General features: G+C 36.5%; 1 protein-coding gene across 18 annotated transcripts in view; it reads left to right on the top strand.

Annotated features, from left to right (window-relative positions):
• Gtdc1 (glycosyltransferase like domain containing 1) overlaps positions 1-15,598 on the top strand; it is a 399,059-nt gene that overhangs the window by 361,715 nt on the left and 21,746 nt on the right. For 17 of the 18 annotated variants that reach the window (XR_007107717.1, XM_047544995.1, XM_047545003.1 and 14 more), the window contains one exon: positions 2,919-3,028. The exons of the other annotated variant lie outside the window; for it this stretch is intronic. Coding sequence is in view for 16 of the 17 variants with exons in the window: in XM_047544995.1 (XP_047400951.1) it covers positions 2,919-3,028 (110 nt within the window). In the remaining variant the exon portion in view is untranslated. The remainder of the gene's footprint in view (positions 1-2,918; positions 3,029-15,598) is intronic. 18 annotated transcript variants of the gene reach the window in all.

The raw sequence follows: 15,598 nt of genomic DNA, 5'->3' as shown, positions 1-15,598 counted from the left end.
GTAAGATCCATGGATATTCCATTAGATATCTAGAATGAGTTGCTTGCTTGACAAAATTCATTGAGTTCTGTCATTGAATATCATCCATGTCTTGTTCTATGACTGTGGCTAATGTTTACACACACCTTTAATGACTGAATATTGAGAAATTTCCCACTTCTAAAAAAAACTGCTGAGAAATTTTCAACTAAATTGGCTATATTAAACTCAAAGAGACACAGATAAAATAATGAAGTGTGTTCTTATAATATGCAATCGACTAATTTTGATGTAAACAGACTTTAAAGTACATGTCATGGGAAGGACTTTTAGAACTACTGTTCTTTTCTGACTCTTATTCAGGAAGCAGTTTCAGTCCAACTCCCCTCCCGTGCATTCTTGACATCAGAGTGGTGATGCTACCTTTTCAGATAACTGGCCTCTTTCCACCACCTGTCATCTGGAATTCAGTCTAAGTGGTCTGAGTGCAGGACTTTGTGAAACGTCTGATGCCATCACTGGAAATCTTTTCCCCAGCTATAAAAATCTGTTTACTGCTCATGATCTCTAGTAACCACTTACTGTGTTGCTTTTTTTAGTGATCTTTAAAATACTTGTTTTCAACAAGATCCAGAACTTAGAATTGTTAGGTCATATCTCCCAAAATAATTACTATCTCAATATTAAATTCCTTTGCTTCCATTTTTACCAGTCCCATCAAGTGCACGACTGTTAAAACCTTCCCAAACTGTCATAGGTTGATGATGTTTCAGTCTAATGCACTTTCCCCAAGCAGTACTTTGTTTAAATAAAGTAATGGAGAATGTGTGGTATTATGAGAGACTTTATAAGGAATTTGGAATAGAATGTCTCTTTCGAGGGATAATTTGGGGGAAGAAAAAATCTCACCTTATATTCAGTCATATATTATGGTTTAAACAAAAAGGGATTCACACAAATCTCTTTTGTGTTCTTATGCAAAGTGACTATTGAATATGAAAGCTTTTGTCCATCTATAAGAAATAACTAAAGAATACAGCAGGATTGTAATACATTTATCTTGTAGAGAAACATTGAAAATAGAGGTTCATAAAGCCTGCTTCTTTGAAAATACTCACATTGGAATCTTTTAAGAACTACAGCCTCTCTACCCAGTAAACCTCCTCCCAACCCCAAACTGCATCAACTTTCATGTTAACACAAACCCACGCGCGCGCACGCACACACACACACACACACACACACACACACACACAAAACAGCAGGAAGTATTTAGAATATTTAGATGGTCTCTTGGGGATCCCTAACCAAAATTTTTAGAACTCAAAATGAAAAATTTAGCAAACTGAGTGGCTAGATTTCCCTACAGTTTTACTCCCTCTTTAAGATACATTATGCTATATTGTTTCCATTCTTTCATCTAAGTATTTCCAAGAGAATCAGACTAGAAGAACATTTTATAGATAGGTGGCAGCTATTTGATTGATATAGTTGAAGATAGCATATGGTATATTCTTTCCTCTCAAACTGTTCTGAGTCTTTGTTCTTGCCCATAGCAGTAGTATATATGAGAACTATCCAAAAACTTCCCAATGGTACATGTATGTAATGCACATCATCTTAAAAAGCAATGAACATTTTGCCATTGCATTCTTTATTATTTGAAGTAAATCAAACTGAGAGATGTAGAGCTTAAAATAAATCATTATAGAACTCTAATTCTATAAGATCTTAAAATTTCATAAGATTATAAATGCCATTTTAAAATGTTAATTAGAAGATGCATTTGTTTTAATTCATGATACTGAAAATATTGACTGAATTGTGAATTAACACATTTAGGGGTACAGATGTCATTTTTCATGAGATTTCCTGAATGATATAATTTTCATATTTCATATAGCAGTTTGATCAATTTACAGATTTATTTTACATAATTAGTTGGTAAATGAGAAATTCAATTGCTGATATATAACTTTCTGTAATATAAAAATAAGTTAAAATTCTGAATTATAAATAAAAAAACAAATATTTTGAAGACATCTGGTCTACATCTGTCCAAAATAAGATAATTTAAAACAGTGTAATTAAATGTAAGAAATACAGAAATATTCACACCTTAGAATGTTAAAAAAACAAAACTCTATTTTAATGTGATTTTTTTTTTCAACTGGAGCTATTTTTTTTAATTTCAGTATCCTTTCACCTCTCAGTCTGTCTTTAGAAAGAAAAAACAAACAACAAAAATAATCCAAAGTTTCTACTAAATAGAAGTATTATTTTTATTACTATTCTTTTATATGTCGAATAACTTTGATTCCTAAGTTAATATTCAGCACAGACTCATACCTGTCCCCTACTGATATACTTATAGTTCTCCATTCAGTTATTTAAAGTGTGAGATTAGTGAAGGAGTCTGTAAGCTCATCCTAAATTGTGTGTTCTTTGTGGGCACAAAGGGTCTCAGGAAGTGTGCGAGGAAGGCATTCAGACCTGTGGAAATGAAAAGCACCTTTGGTACATTCTCATGGTCCAGAGAGAATCATCCTTTGAAGATTGGTCTTTCCTTTGAAAAAGAAAATCCGTGTTAAGTGGAAAATATATCATTTTGGGAGAAAGAAAAATGCTATGTACTTTCTGTAGTCTAACCTTAAAATGTAAATAACAAGACAGATTTCTCCTCTAAAAAAAAGGGCTACAGAACCTTAAAACTTCAGTGGTACTGGATCTGGTCATATGAGAAAAGTCTGCAGATGTGAATATTGCTCAGTGCTGATGCTACTATGTAAGGTTTAGGGAGAAGTCTGCGTGAGTGCTAGAGGCTCCCGTAGCCAACCATAGATAGGTTCTGAAAAGAATTGGCACTGTGAGAAGGGAAACCACTTTTCCTAACACATACCATAAGGTAACAAAAGTTATGTTTCTGTGTTTATTTCCAGGGAGCATGACAAAAATCCGGAGAGTTTTTTTAAGGTATTAATGCATCTAAAGGACTTAGGACTAAATTTCCATGTCTCCGTCCTTGGAGAAACCTTTACAGACGTCCCAGGTACCTCTTTTGAATTTTTCTAATGTATTTTTATAGATATCTTAAGCTCTACAACTTAAGTATTAGTTTCCATGTTTTCCTTTGTTAGAATAATCAAGATGAGCACTGTTAACCAAAAGATTATACGATGGCATTAAAGTCTGATCCAATTAAAAAAATACTTAAGTAAGCATTCTTTGATTTAAGTTGAGAACGTGAAGTCATCTCTTTTATCAAATATAGTTTATACAATGCATCTTGATGTAAATAAAATATATTGCTTTAGGCATCTTAACACTTAAGGAAAGCAAGAATTTGTAATTGGATATGCAGCCTCTCGGCCCTGAGGTCACTGGTTTGAATCCTGCTCACAATGGTAATGACTGGAATACATTACCATCTGGTAGATGGTCTGCATCAAGCATTTTGGTATCTAACTCATAATGTAGAAAAGACCACCGTCTATTTCATGGTTGTTGATGGTTCATGCCTTTTTTATTGAACTTGAGAAAGACCAAAGTTGGAAGCAATTATCAGCAGTTCCTCTCATTCCTAATGCCACATGGAGCCTTTTCAGGTCTATTCCCTTGGCCCTGTGTCCTCATTGATCATGTGTGGTTCAGTAAAGTGGGCGTTCTGACACCTCTTCTGAGCACTTGTGTTTGTGTTTTTAAAGGCTTGTGTGCTGATCATTGTTTGAAAGGCTAATATACAAACAACAAAAGTTCAAAAATGATCTTGTTCAAAAATGACCCTTGTCATCACGCATTGTATCACTTAAATACCACCTAAAGCTTACTCTCACTTAGCAAGTACTCTGGTTCAGTGCAACCCCAGCCAGGACTCAGCAGCCTGATCTCACCTGGCTTATCTTCTGCCTTTGCAGCTTACAGTTACTGACCTCACTTCCTCTAAAGGACCTGGCTTCCTTAGACCCATCTTTTCTGTTTTATCTTTTTGATCTCAACACTGAGGCATTTTCTTCCAAAGTGAAGCTTTCTCGTAGTCTCTTAGCATACTCTATTTTTTTCTTCATGGCACTTACTTCAGTTTCAAATTATTTAATATGTGTCCATTTTTTATCTCTCTCCCCTACACACACATGCACTTATGCACACTAGAATGTAGGTTCTGTGTGAACCAGAGACTGCGCATCACCATACCCCAAAGTCAAGTGCTGGAGCTCAGTGAATATTTATTAGATTAAAAAAAGTTAAAGTAACTTAAGCTCCTGCCCTCAAGGAATTTACAATTTTGTTGAACAGGGAACATTCATGCATAAGCCCAGAAAACAGAGAGTGAAAAACAAGATAATATAATTATATATGAGTACTAACACATGGAGCTTAGGGTGTTAATTGCCAAACTAGTATGTGAAGAGCCAAAGCTATTCCAATAGCCAGAAAAGAAGGATTGATTAAGTTCTTCCAAAAGGGGAAACAACATGAGCAGAGCACATGGCAACAAACATTTTAGATATTGTGTTTAAAAGAAAGAAAGATTTCAGTGATTAACGCTGTGAAATCACCTATCTAAGTAGAGTGTGTGACAGCATGCAGACTCTAGTAAGTCAATAGCTATCTTGAACTGTTAGGATAGGGCCAAGACAGGGGGTCTTGATCACTAAAGTAGGTTAAGTAAAGGTGAGGAACAGGGAGCCTGCATGGGAACAGGAAAGAAAGAAAAAGCAGTCTCTATTTTATGAAGCTCTATCTTGAATTGATACTTAGGCAGAATCACAAAGCCTCTATGACGGAAATCCCAGTGTGATTCTGTGAGGTGGTGGCAGAGATTAGAAAGAGATTCTCAAGAAAAACTGGGAAGAATTTGTAGATGGACTGCTATAGAAAAAATAAAGGAAAAAAATCAGCCTATTTGCAAAGATATTGAGCTCAGTTGTTAGTACCCACTTTGAGGTGTCTATGAAAGGCTAAAAAGAGACCGGAGGATGGACAATACTCCTTGGCCCTTTGAAACCTAGGTGAACTTTGGTCTACAGAGAAGACTAGGTTTCCCCTCAAAGAACTGTGTTATTACAATCCCTTCCGCACATTAACATTGAGCTATTTGGAGGGAGATGGAAGTTAAAGTGGGGTATGGAGCAGTGGGGAGGGGTGCAAGTACCTCTCAGTAGTGACAGGTCTAGTCTTGTTCCTCACTTAGGCTTCACTTCAACACACTCAGTTAGCTCCATGAAAGCGGGATGCCACAGCCAGCAGGACTCAGATTCCCCTCTGGGGCTCTGTCTTGGGGAGACACGTAGCTAGGATGCTGTGGACTGCTGTGGAAGCCTGCAGGAAGGAACATCATATTGTCTTTGTACATACTTCCTTTACTCCTGGTCTCAAGTGGGGCTCCTTTCTAGTTCATCTCTGCCATATCAAAGGTGAATCAACCCACCGTGGCCACTATGTTTCACCTCAGCCATCAGAGAAGCTGAAGTGATGAAAGGGTGAGTGAGCCCATAGCTTTCCAGGTTGTGCCTGTGGAAGACCACTTCACTAATCTTTACTCCAAAGATTTCCTAACAAAGCGTTCTGTGTGTCTTCGGCCATTCTCATCACTCCTCTGGCTTATTTAACAAATTATTTATACAGCACTTACTGTATTCTAGTTATTATTCTTAGCCACTTGCAAATATTAACTCTCTAACTCTTCATAATAGTCCCACTTAGTGTTACTGTCTCTATTTTCTTCCCAGGCAGGGAAACTGAGGCACAGAAACCAAGCAAGGTCATACCTCCAAGCAGTGCTTGCACCACTGTGCTGTGCTGCTTGTGTGGATTCAACTGTCCATCTAACTTTGCACATTATTGTCCCCAGCTGACCATCCATCAGTCCTCATCTCTTATCCTGCCTTTCCCCAACCAGGGTTACCTGGGTGGCATATGTTCTGTGCCATTGTCTCTCCTTGGTTCTGTGTTAGCATGTTTAATGCCCACATCAGAAAACCAACATCTATACTGTGTGATGCCAGCTGGAAGAATTACTTTCCACACTGGTAATATTTGTGGGGAAGTGGTTTCCTAATATATAATTTTTCATTATAATTATTATTATTCTATGAATAGCTACCATTTATTAAAAGCTTACTCCTTACCTGATCCTTTGTGTTTTTACTATATTAATGTTCATGATAATCTCAATGAGGTAGGAATTATTTTTCCATTTTATAGAGAAATTGAGACTCTGAAAGCTTAAGTCACTTTGATTCAGACTACCTCTTAGTGTTCAACTTTTCCTTTTCACATGCACTCTTAATGGATTAGAAGACCAAGAAAGGTGGAATTTATGACAATGGCACCATTAATTACTCTTTATCCAACTTCAGTCTCTTTCCCTCTCTACAGAGCTTTTGGGGGAAAATAGCATTGCTGAGTGATGGCATTAGTGGCAGAAAACTTTACCACCCTTTTTTGGTGAAGTAAATAATCAGCATTAAATTTCTTTGGAAAATTCTAAAACTATAATACAGCAACTTTGTGGTATCTCATACTGTCATTTATTTCTAAGTAAAAATTATATTATAAGGTTTTGTAATCCTTTTCCTAGAAAGTGTAACAGAATTAAGATGATCACTTATAATTTTTAGTTCTACAATTTATATCTCTCCTTGCATCATTCCTGCATTTTACAAAAGAGAAATGAGATCAAGGAGAGTGAATTTCCAGGGCCTCATATTTCGGATCAAATAGTGAATAAAGTAGACGTGTTCTGTGCTGGTTTGGAATTTGTAGTCCAATGCTTTATTCATAATTTACTAGAATATTTCTTAAAAATGTTAGCACTAACATTTCCTGAGCACTGAGCATGTGCTATGAGCACCATTCTAAACCTTTCCTGCTTCATTTACTCTTTATAACAGCCCTATAAATTAGGCCCTGTTGGAATTACCATTTTACAGTTGAGAAAAGTAAGGCACAGAGAGGAGGTTTTGGTCTGAAACCACCCAGCCAGTCAGTTAGGAAACTAAATTCTAACCTTGTTTGCTCCGAGGCCAATGTTCAACCTATATTCTACATGGAAATTTACAAAAAATATCCCCAGTTTATAGGTAAGAAAGCAAGAGGTAATAGTGGGAAATTCCTGGTAAATCATGTGAATCATTTCCATTTTCTCTGATAATCTTTTTTGCAAATGCAAAGCTAAAAGAAAACCAACACTTCAAATTTGTTTCCCAAATACCTCCTTTCTTTTTAATCTTCATCATGAGAAAAATATCAAAACCAATATGAAGTGGGAAACTATCCCAAATAGCACTTGTCATATATTTAGTTATCAGTAAATATTATTTGAACGAATAAATGTTTTGTTATTCAGTATAGTACAATTTGCATACCCTATCAGACATATAGGAACTTACATTGAAGCAATTTCCAAATCCTAAAGAGTGTATGAAAATAAAGACTTTTCCAAGATAAAACCCTGAGACTAACTAAGCAAGTTGTAGGTGGCTTTATATAATTTCTGTTTTTAATATAAGTGACTTTGACTTACTGTAAATCATTTTTTCTTGTTCTCATCTTTCAGCTCTTATATCAGCCTAAATAAGCTAGGCTATGCTAAGGTAACAGAGAAGTCTCAGGGGCTTTAAACATATAGACTTATTTCTTGTTCACACAATATATTTATAACAGATGAGCAGAACAGTTCTGCTCATTATGGTCACTTGGGGCCCCAAACTGATAGAGAGACTCAAGCAACCACCAACTAGTTGCCAGAAGGAAGAAAAACTCGGAATTTCTCTTGTCAGCAGTGAAGTATTCTATCTTAGAAATAGTGTCCACTTCCACTAAATTTGTTGGTCAGCACTTCTACCAGGTACTGCCTAGTCAAGAGGAGGGTCAATAGATGCAGTCCTCCTCTGTACCAAGAATGGAGAACAGGCAGATTTGATTACCTGCATTATTGGCCACTAAGTTCATTTTATATATGTCATGGTCTATGTATTCTCAGAAAGAAGACCAAGCCTCCCCAGAATGTCTATCTTAATCTGGGTGAGAAAGTCCCAGTTGAATAAAGAGGTTTACAAATGTTAGAGTATTCCCTGCATTCTTGGTGGGAACAACCCAGCAGTTCTGAAGACAAACATCTAGCAATTGTGTCCTGCCAGGCAAACAATATGAAGTGGAGATGGTCTCTGAAATGGAGTTAATTGTCACTTACAGATAACTTGGCATTTTTGAAAAGGTCATAGCGTTTGTCAACCAGAAGTAGCACCCCTCCTCCCATTGGGTATATTTGGCAATGTACAGAGACATTTTTAGTTGTCACAAGTGTTGTGCAGAGGGCAGTGCTCCTGACATCTAGTAAGTAGGTAGCAATGTTGCTGAACATTCTACAATGCACAGGAAAGCTCCCACAACGAAGACTTGCCCAACCTAAAATTTAGTAGCGCCAGGACTGAGAAACTGAAATCAAAGTCAGAAATGAGATTTGGAGCTGGGTCCTTTAGCTCTCTTGGTTAACCTCAGTTAATCCATCTGTGTAGTGAAAAGGAGGAGGAGATGGGAAAGGGAAATAATAATAAAACCTGTACACTTTAGTGAGTTATGATGAGGATTTTAGCATTAGATAATTTGGAGGAAAGTGCTTTTTAAACTACTGTGAAGATTTTATTATAAGGTCTTCCCTTCAGAGTTTGTATGTAGAGTGAGTTTTTAATGCATTTGGATTCAAAGAAAACATTAATGATGCTATACCTTAAAACTTCACTTTATTTTTACTCAGAAAATTGAAAGGTCACTCTGCTACATAAACCATCTGTGTCTGGCTCCATGTTACAAATGAACCAAAAAGCCTAGAAGCTCCTCAATGCAAATATTTGAGTTTGGGCCAGTTCTCATGACAAGGTCAGATTGTTAGCCCTTGAGATGATTTTTAAAAAAAGCAAATGCTTAAGATATCAAATCACTGGAATGTGTTTGTATACTTAATAATTTCCCACAAATGGTAATTCTAAACAAAGTATTCTTTTCTGTGAGCAAAGTCCCACATAAGGGCTTTTCTTTTCATACTACAGACATGGTAGGAGAAAGGAGTTTTAGCTGTAGACATTAGGGCAGCCAGAAAGGTTGCAAAGAAAAATCTTGAATATGGTTTTGGCAGACAGAAGTTCTTCTGGTTCACCTTTAATTTAAGGTTAAGAACAGTATGTGGAAAGCTTCTGGTTAGTATCTGGCATGACAATGATGATTACTGTGATCTTGGCATATCCCTGATTCTTAGCCCTGGAGTCAAATGTTAGGTAATTACATAGTGTTTCCCTCCGCTCCCACCTCCTCCTTCACTCAGCTCCCGCTACTATCTCATTTTCAGCAGCGTGACCACACAAAGGGGGAAATTCTAGGGAGGTTCTAAGGATACCAATAACTTATATCACACTAATTTAAAAGGTTTAAAATTTTACTACAAGAGGCTGAGCATGGTGGCATATGCCTATAATCCCAGCAACCTGGGGGGCTGAGGCAGGAGGATCACAAGTTCAAGGCCAGCCTCAGCAACTTAGCAAGACCCTGTCTTAAAATTTAACTACAAGGGGAACCCAGCAGGGGGAAAAAAAAAAAACTATTAATAAATTGATTAATATTGAATCATAAGATTATGTGTGAAATGAAGTAAGTGTACTAGTAAGATTGAATAAGCTCATTTTTTCCAGACCATACTATTCCCTAAACCTATTCCCTTTCCTTGTAATTAAATATATATATATATGAATATATATATAACATATATATTCATTCCACTGATGCAGAATTATTTAATGAGTTCCTCTTATGGTCTAGCATTGTGGGAAGTATTGTGAAGGCCAAGAGAAGAAAATTTAGTTCCTCCCTTCTAGAATCTTACAGCCTGGGAAGGAAAAATGTTTATATATTAACATTTTATTATAATATACCCTTGTTTATATTTTAAGATTTTCAATTATTTTTTAATGCATTGTCTTATAATGTTTATGAACAACTCTTACTACTGTGTGGTGATATAGTTAATCAAACAAGTATTGACTTCTCCAGTTTATAACTGAGGAAATGAATTATATTGGCTCCATGGTAGAAGCACAGATGTGAGTTAGATTCTCAATAGATAGAGTCACCATCATATGATTCTTTAAAATAGACCTGTAGTCACTTTCCCAAGAATATGATTACATAGGTCAGTTTCCCAAGAATCTGAAATTAAAACTGAAGTAGTCTCTTCTTTAGCCTTTTGCTAAATGAAGAAAATAACACAACATGATGGGAAAAGTCAGGAAGACTAAGTGAAGGTAGACATATCTGATAGGAAAGAATAGATGCTAAAGTAGACAGGATGGTCTCTCTTAAGAGAAGTTATGAATTTAACAAGATTCCAGTTAGGGTGCCACAGTATTACTTATATATCTTCACAAAATGACGCTGAAAAAAATTTTAAAATGAATGGTCAAATATCAAAGAAATCACTTACCAAGGAATCATGATGGAAAATATGCCCTACCAGATTCAGAACATGTATGAAGTAACCACTTTTAAGAGTGCTTCACAGATTCAGAAATATAAAAGTAGAAAAATGGACAGAAATGAATGACTAAGAAATAAAGCCAACTTGTATAAATTTAATATCTGACAAACTTAGGACAAAATTTAAGAATATGCTTATCTCAGCTCTAAAATCCAACTTCGCCCCCTTAGTGAAATAAGAAATTGAGTGAAATTAATCATTTCCATGCAATAAAAAACAAATTGTGTATGTGATCTATAATATATAAATAAATAAGAATATGTTCTTTGTTTCTTATTTGACTAGATGAACATATAAGAAATGAGGCATATGTTCTAAATAAGTAAATAATAGCATCAAGACTTTATTATAAATGCTAATTTACTTAACTCTTATTCTGTCAAGCCAAGCCTAGGCTTTTATTCTCATATCTCATTTATTATCACAACAGTCCCCTCAAGAGGTGTAATTATTCTCTACTGTGAGCAGATGAGAACAATAAGGCTTAATTGAAATGACTTTCCCAAGGTCACACAACTAATTCACAATAGAGGTGATGATATAAGAAAAAAAGATGCTTAATCAACTTTTAGGAAAAGATCTTTAATTTTACCAGTATGTAAATAAATGTAATTACAATGAGTTCATGAGAGAGCAGTTATATTCACCAAAGCAATAGGAAGTAAAGTGTATCATAACTAGAGGGAACCAACTTGTGAGGCAATATGTGCACGTAGGATGATGGCGATGTAAATTATTTTTCCTGAGCAGTAGAAGTTCACATACTCTATGTCTCAGTAATTTCAGCTCAGAGAATGTATCCTATGAAAATAAGTTTAAGAAAGGAAGAGCAGATGTTCTTGCCTCATTCCCTGCTCTACTGTTCCATATCAACAGGTCATTAAGATCCTATTCATTCTTGTTCCCATCAAACACTTTCTGTTGCCTCATCTCCAATTCTTACCCTTATTTCAGGGTGCCTTACCTCCTACAAAGGCTTTAGATTGGGCTTCCAACCTATGGACATGTATATTCAATTCATCCACCTACTATTATCAGCATACTTTCTAAGACCATCCAAGAAGATACTCATAACAGTGTAGCAATAAGTATCTGTCTCATAGATTTTCTGTAGGATGAACCTTTTTTAAAAAATCTTTTTATTATAATTTTTTTTTTTAGTTGTAGGTAGACTCAATACCATCATTTCATTTTTCTTTTATGCAGTGCTAAGGATCAAACCCCACCCCCCAGGGCCTCATGCATGCTAGGCAAGCACTCTACCACTAAGTCACAACCCCAGTCCCATAGGATAAACTTTAATTTCCTCTGTAGCAAGTAAAGTTCTTCTAAATCTAACCCCAACTTAGTCCCTCATGAATTCCATTTTTTCTCTGTTGTTGTCTGAGTACCTCTGTGCACTTACCTACCTCCTTGTCTTATGATACTCGTTGCTTAATTCTTCTCCCCTTCCCAGATAGGCACACTCATTCCCTTTCACTGCCTGGCAAAATCCCAACTGCAGCATTGCTTTTTATAGTAGTCCTTCCTCTTCCCATCTCTTCCATATTGCTTCATAGCATTATTTGTTCCCCAGTTGCAAAGCAAAATTTCACACTGTACTGTGGTCACTTGTCAGTTAGCCATAATGGGGACATGGTGGCAATGACCAAAAGAAACTTTGTAAGAGAGGTTTGCAGTGACTGAAACAGTAAGCTACACAGAGACATCAGCAGCACTCCTAGTTGCAGTGCCGAGCTACTCTAGCCCTGATCTCACTAGTATCCCAATGAGGATAAGGATCCCACCCAGCAACTGAGCCACTCTGCTTTCCCTTTTCAGGAAAGGTTTGTTAACTCTGCCACTGCCCTTCCCTTCCAAATGCTCAGGAGATTCACCAGTGCAACTAACTGGTAGCAACTCACTCTCATTCCTGTGCATGTCCTGTGAGAATCAGTCTTTTTCCTGTGGTCACTCCCAGGCGTGCCATCCCCTGCCTTATTGTCTACTCCTGCGGCTTCTGTAAGTGGAATATTTATCTTTTCTACTGAAACGAGAAGATTCAGTGCAACTCTCAAGGCAAGATCATTTTCCCATCCTACCAGGGGGAAGACCATGAAGATAATATGTTCCGGAATACAACTCCCAAAACATCTCTCAAGAAATTGTTCTCAAAAGTTATAACTGTGAAAACATTACTGAAGGGGGAAAAAATGCTCTTTCATTTTCATAAACTGTCCTCAAAGTTTATGAGAAATGTGCAGTTGGAAAAGACAGTGAAATCAACTGATTAATAGAAAATATCAAGACATTAATAGACAAATAGGAAGTAAAAGACAGACTATCTAATTTTTTATTGTTTTTTTTTTATTTGTCTGTTGCAATTATACAGTGGGATTCATTATGCCATGTTCGTACATGCATATAACAATTCGATCAATCTCCTTCCCCAGTATCTTCCCTTTTCCTCCCTGATTCCCTTCCCCAATTCACTTGCTCAACTCTTCTTATATATTGTTATTTTAATAACATATATATATATATATTTGTGTGGATATATATACACATATATGTTTCATGGTGGTATATTTCTTCCTGGACATAGCAGAGTTTGGCAGACTTCACTCCTCAGTACTTCCCCACATCCTCTCTTCTTCCCACCCTCTTGATCCCCTTCCTCTTTTCTATTGGTCTCCCCTCTATTTTCATGAAGATTCTAATTTTGAAAGCCTGTAGGTGCATGTATGACTCAGATATATAATGATATATAGGAGAGAGAATAGCTCTATAGATAGGAGATCTTGGAATGTAGCTGCTGTGTAGTGCTTCAGTATTTTATCTTTTTGAACTCCTGTAGTTGTATACAATTATGATTTGGATAGTGGTGTGTTCAAAATAATATTCTGCCCAATATGGGACTGGGGTGTAAGGCCTCCCTGCTTTAACATTCCTGTTTCCTACAGTGCCTATCAGAACAGGAGTCTGTCAGAAAGCAACACAGCGGGGATCCAACTAGTGAGATTTTCCAGCTATATCTCCCTTTGCCTAAATTGTTTCATTTGTACAATGGAAACCATCACACATATTTGCTGCAATGGAATGAACACTACCCAGGAATTTATAAGGCTTGAGGTCTAGTTCCAGCTCTGCCACTGATTAGCCATGTCACCGCTTTCAACCTTACTCCTTACATCCATAGAATAAAGTCATCCAAAAGAATTTAAAACTAGAAGGGACTTTGGAGATTAAGGTTTAACTTTTAAAATGCGCTTCATATCCCCATCTCAAAGGGGATTTCTCAGTAACAGTTTCTGAAATTTTTATTATAAAAACATATCACAATTGTGCTTTCTCAAAATTTCTCAAAATCTTATTCTTTTCCTTTCTGGTATTTGTCCTCACTCCCAAGCAAACCCCCACCATCAGGTAGTTGAAACCCATTGATGTAGACCAGTCACAATTACTCTAGTAACCCTGCTATATGTTTTTTTTTTTTTTAATAATTTTAGTTGTGGGTGGACATGACACGTTTGTTATATTTATTTTTATGTAGTGTTGAGGATCGTACCCAGTACCTCACAAACGTTAAGCAAGGGCTCTACCACTGAGCTACAACCCCAGCCTTGCTATATGTTTTTGATCTTATCATTGCCTCTCATTCTTTCCTTAACTCCAGGTACCTCCAGCTGTCCTTCCCTTTTTCATTGAATCCATCCCTACTTATCTCATTCCTTTGTAGAACTGAGTAGTGTTGCCTCCTGTTCCATCCTGTGAGACTTTGCAAATTTTTAAACTTTATGAAGTTGAACTCTACGTATCTCACCTACTCATCTACTGTCCTTACCAAATTAAGTCAATCTCTTGGTCTGGCCTTCCCAGTGTAGCTTCAACTGCATCACTCCTCCTCCCTTATCTGTAGAAAATATATTCCAAGACTCTCAAAAGATTCTTGCAACTGTGGATAGTACCAAAAACCTTTATTTTACTATATTTTGTGCTATACATACATACATAATGTGATGTTTTCTCCATCTTAACCAAGCATTTATAACATACTGTAGCCATAACTTTTATAGTTTGAGGATTGACAGCAAACCTGGTATTCTAGTTAGCTATGTTGCTGCTGTGACCAAAAGACCTGACAAGAACCATTTTAAAGAAGGAATACTTTATTTGGGGCTCACAGTTGCAGAGGTCCCAATTCGTAGATGACTGACCCCATTGCTCTGGGCCCATGATGAGGCAGAATATCATGGCAGAAAGATGTGGAGGAGGAATTAAGGATCTTATAATCTAATCATTTTACCTCTGAACTTTCTTGCATTGTCTCACGCATGAGCTTTTGGGGGACACCTCATATCTAAACCATAACAATTAGTATAAATTTATTTTTTTCTCCTTCACAATTTCCTAGGTAGAAGATTCATTCTTCTACATGTTAGCAACCTTCAGTATATGATTTTTTTCTTTCCTTATAAACTTGAGAACATTACATTTTCACATTACATTGGGATATCCAAATGAACAATATCAACTACTCTTACATTTTAGAACCATTATCAAGTATCATAAGAGTTATTTGGACTCAAGTCCTGGGTATCACTACAATCAACTTAAAAATCAAGATAGCTACTGAGTAACTAATGGGTGGCCTAACACAGCATGAATACACTGCCTGTCTCAGGCAGGACAGAGCAGGATGGCACAAGAGTTTATCATAATTATCAAAATAGCCCACAATTTAAAACTTGATAATTGCTTATTTCTGGAATTTTCCATTTAATTTTTCATACCTCAGTTGACTATGTGTAATTGAAACTGCAGACAGTGAAACCATGGATAGGGGACTATTGTACCTTTGTAGTCTCACTTTAGTCCTTATTCAAGTGTATTCTTATTCAACTGTAGCCTAGATTATACTGTATTCCCAGAAGACAGTTCATAGATCACTACCCAGACTCCCTCATTTTCCTGTCAACATTCAAGCCATCATACTAGACTCATCTCAATCACTTTCCCTGACCTATCAAACAAATATGCTATTTCCTTTCTTTGAGTGTCCATGGATTTTGTTTATACTTAACAGTGTACTTGGAATTCTTTAGTAACAAG

This window comes from Sciurus carolinensis, chromosome 3, assembly GCF_902686445.1.
Source record: "Sciurus carolinensis chromosome 3, mSciCar1.2, whole genome shotgun sequence".
Classification (NCBI taxonomy): Eukaryota; Metazoa; Chordata; class Mammalia; order Rodentia; family Sciuridae; genus Sciurus; species Sciurus carolinensis.
This window is presented reverse-complemented; position numbering and strand designations above follow the sequence as displayed.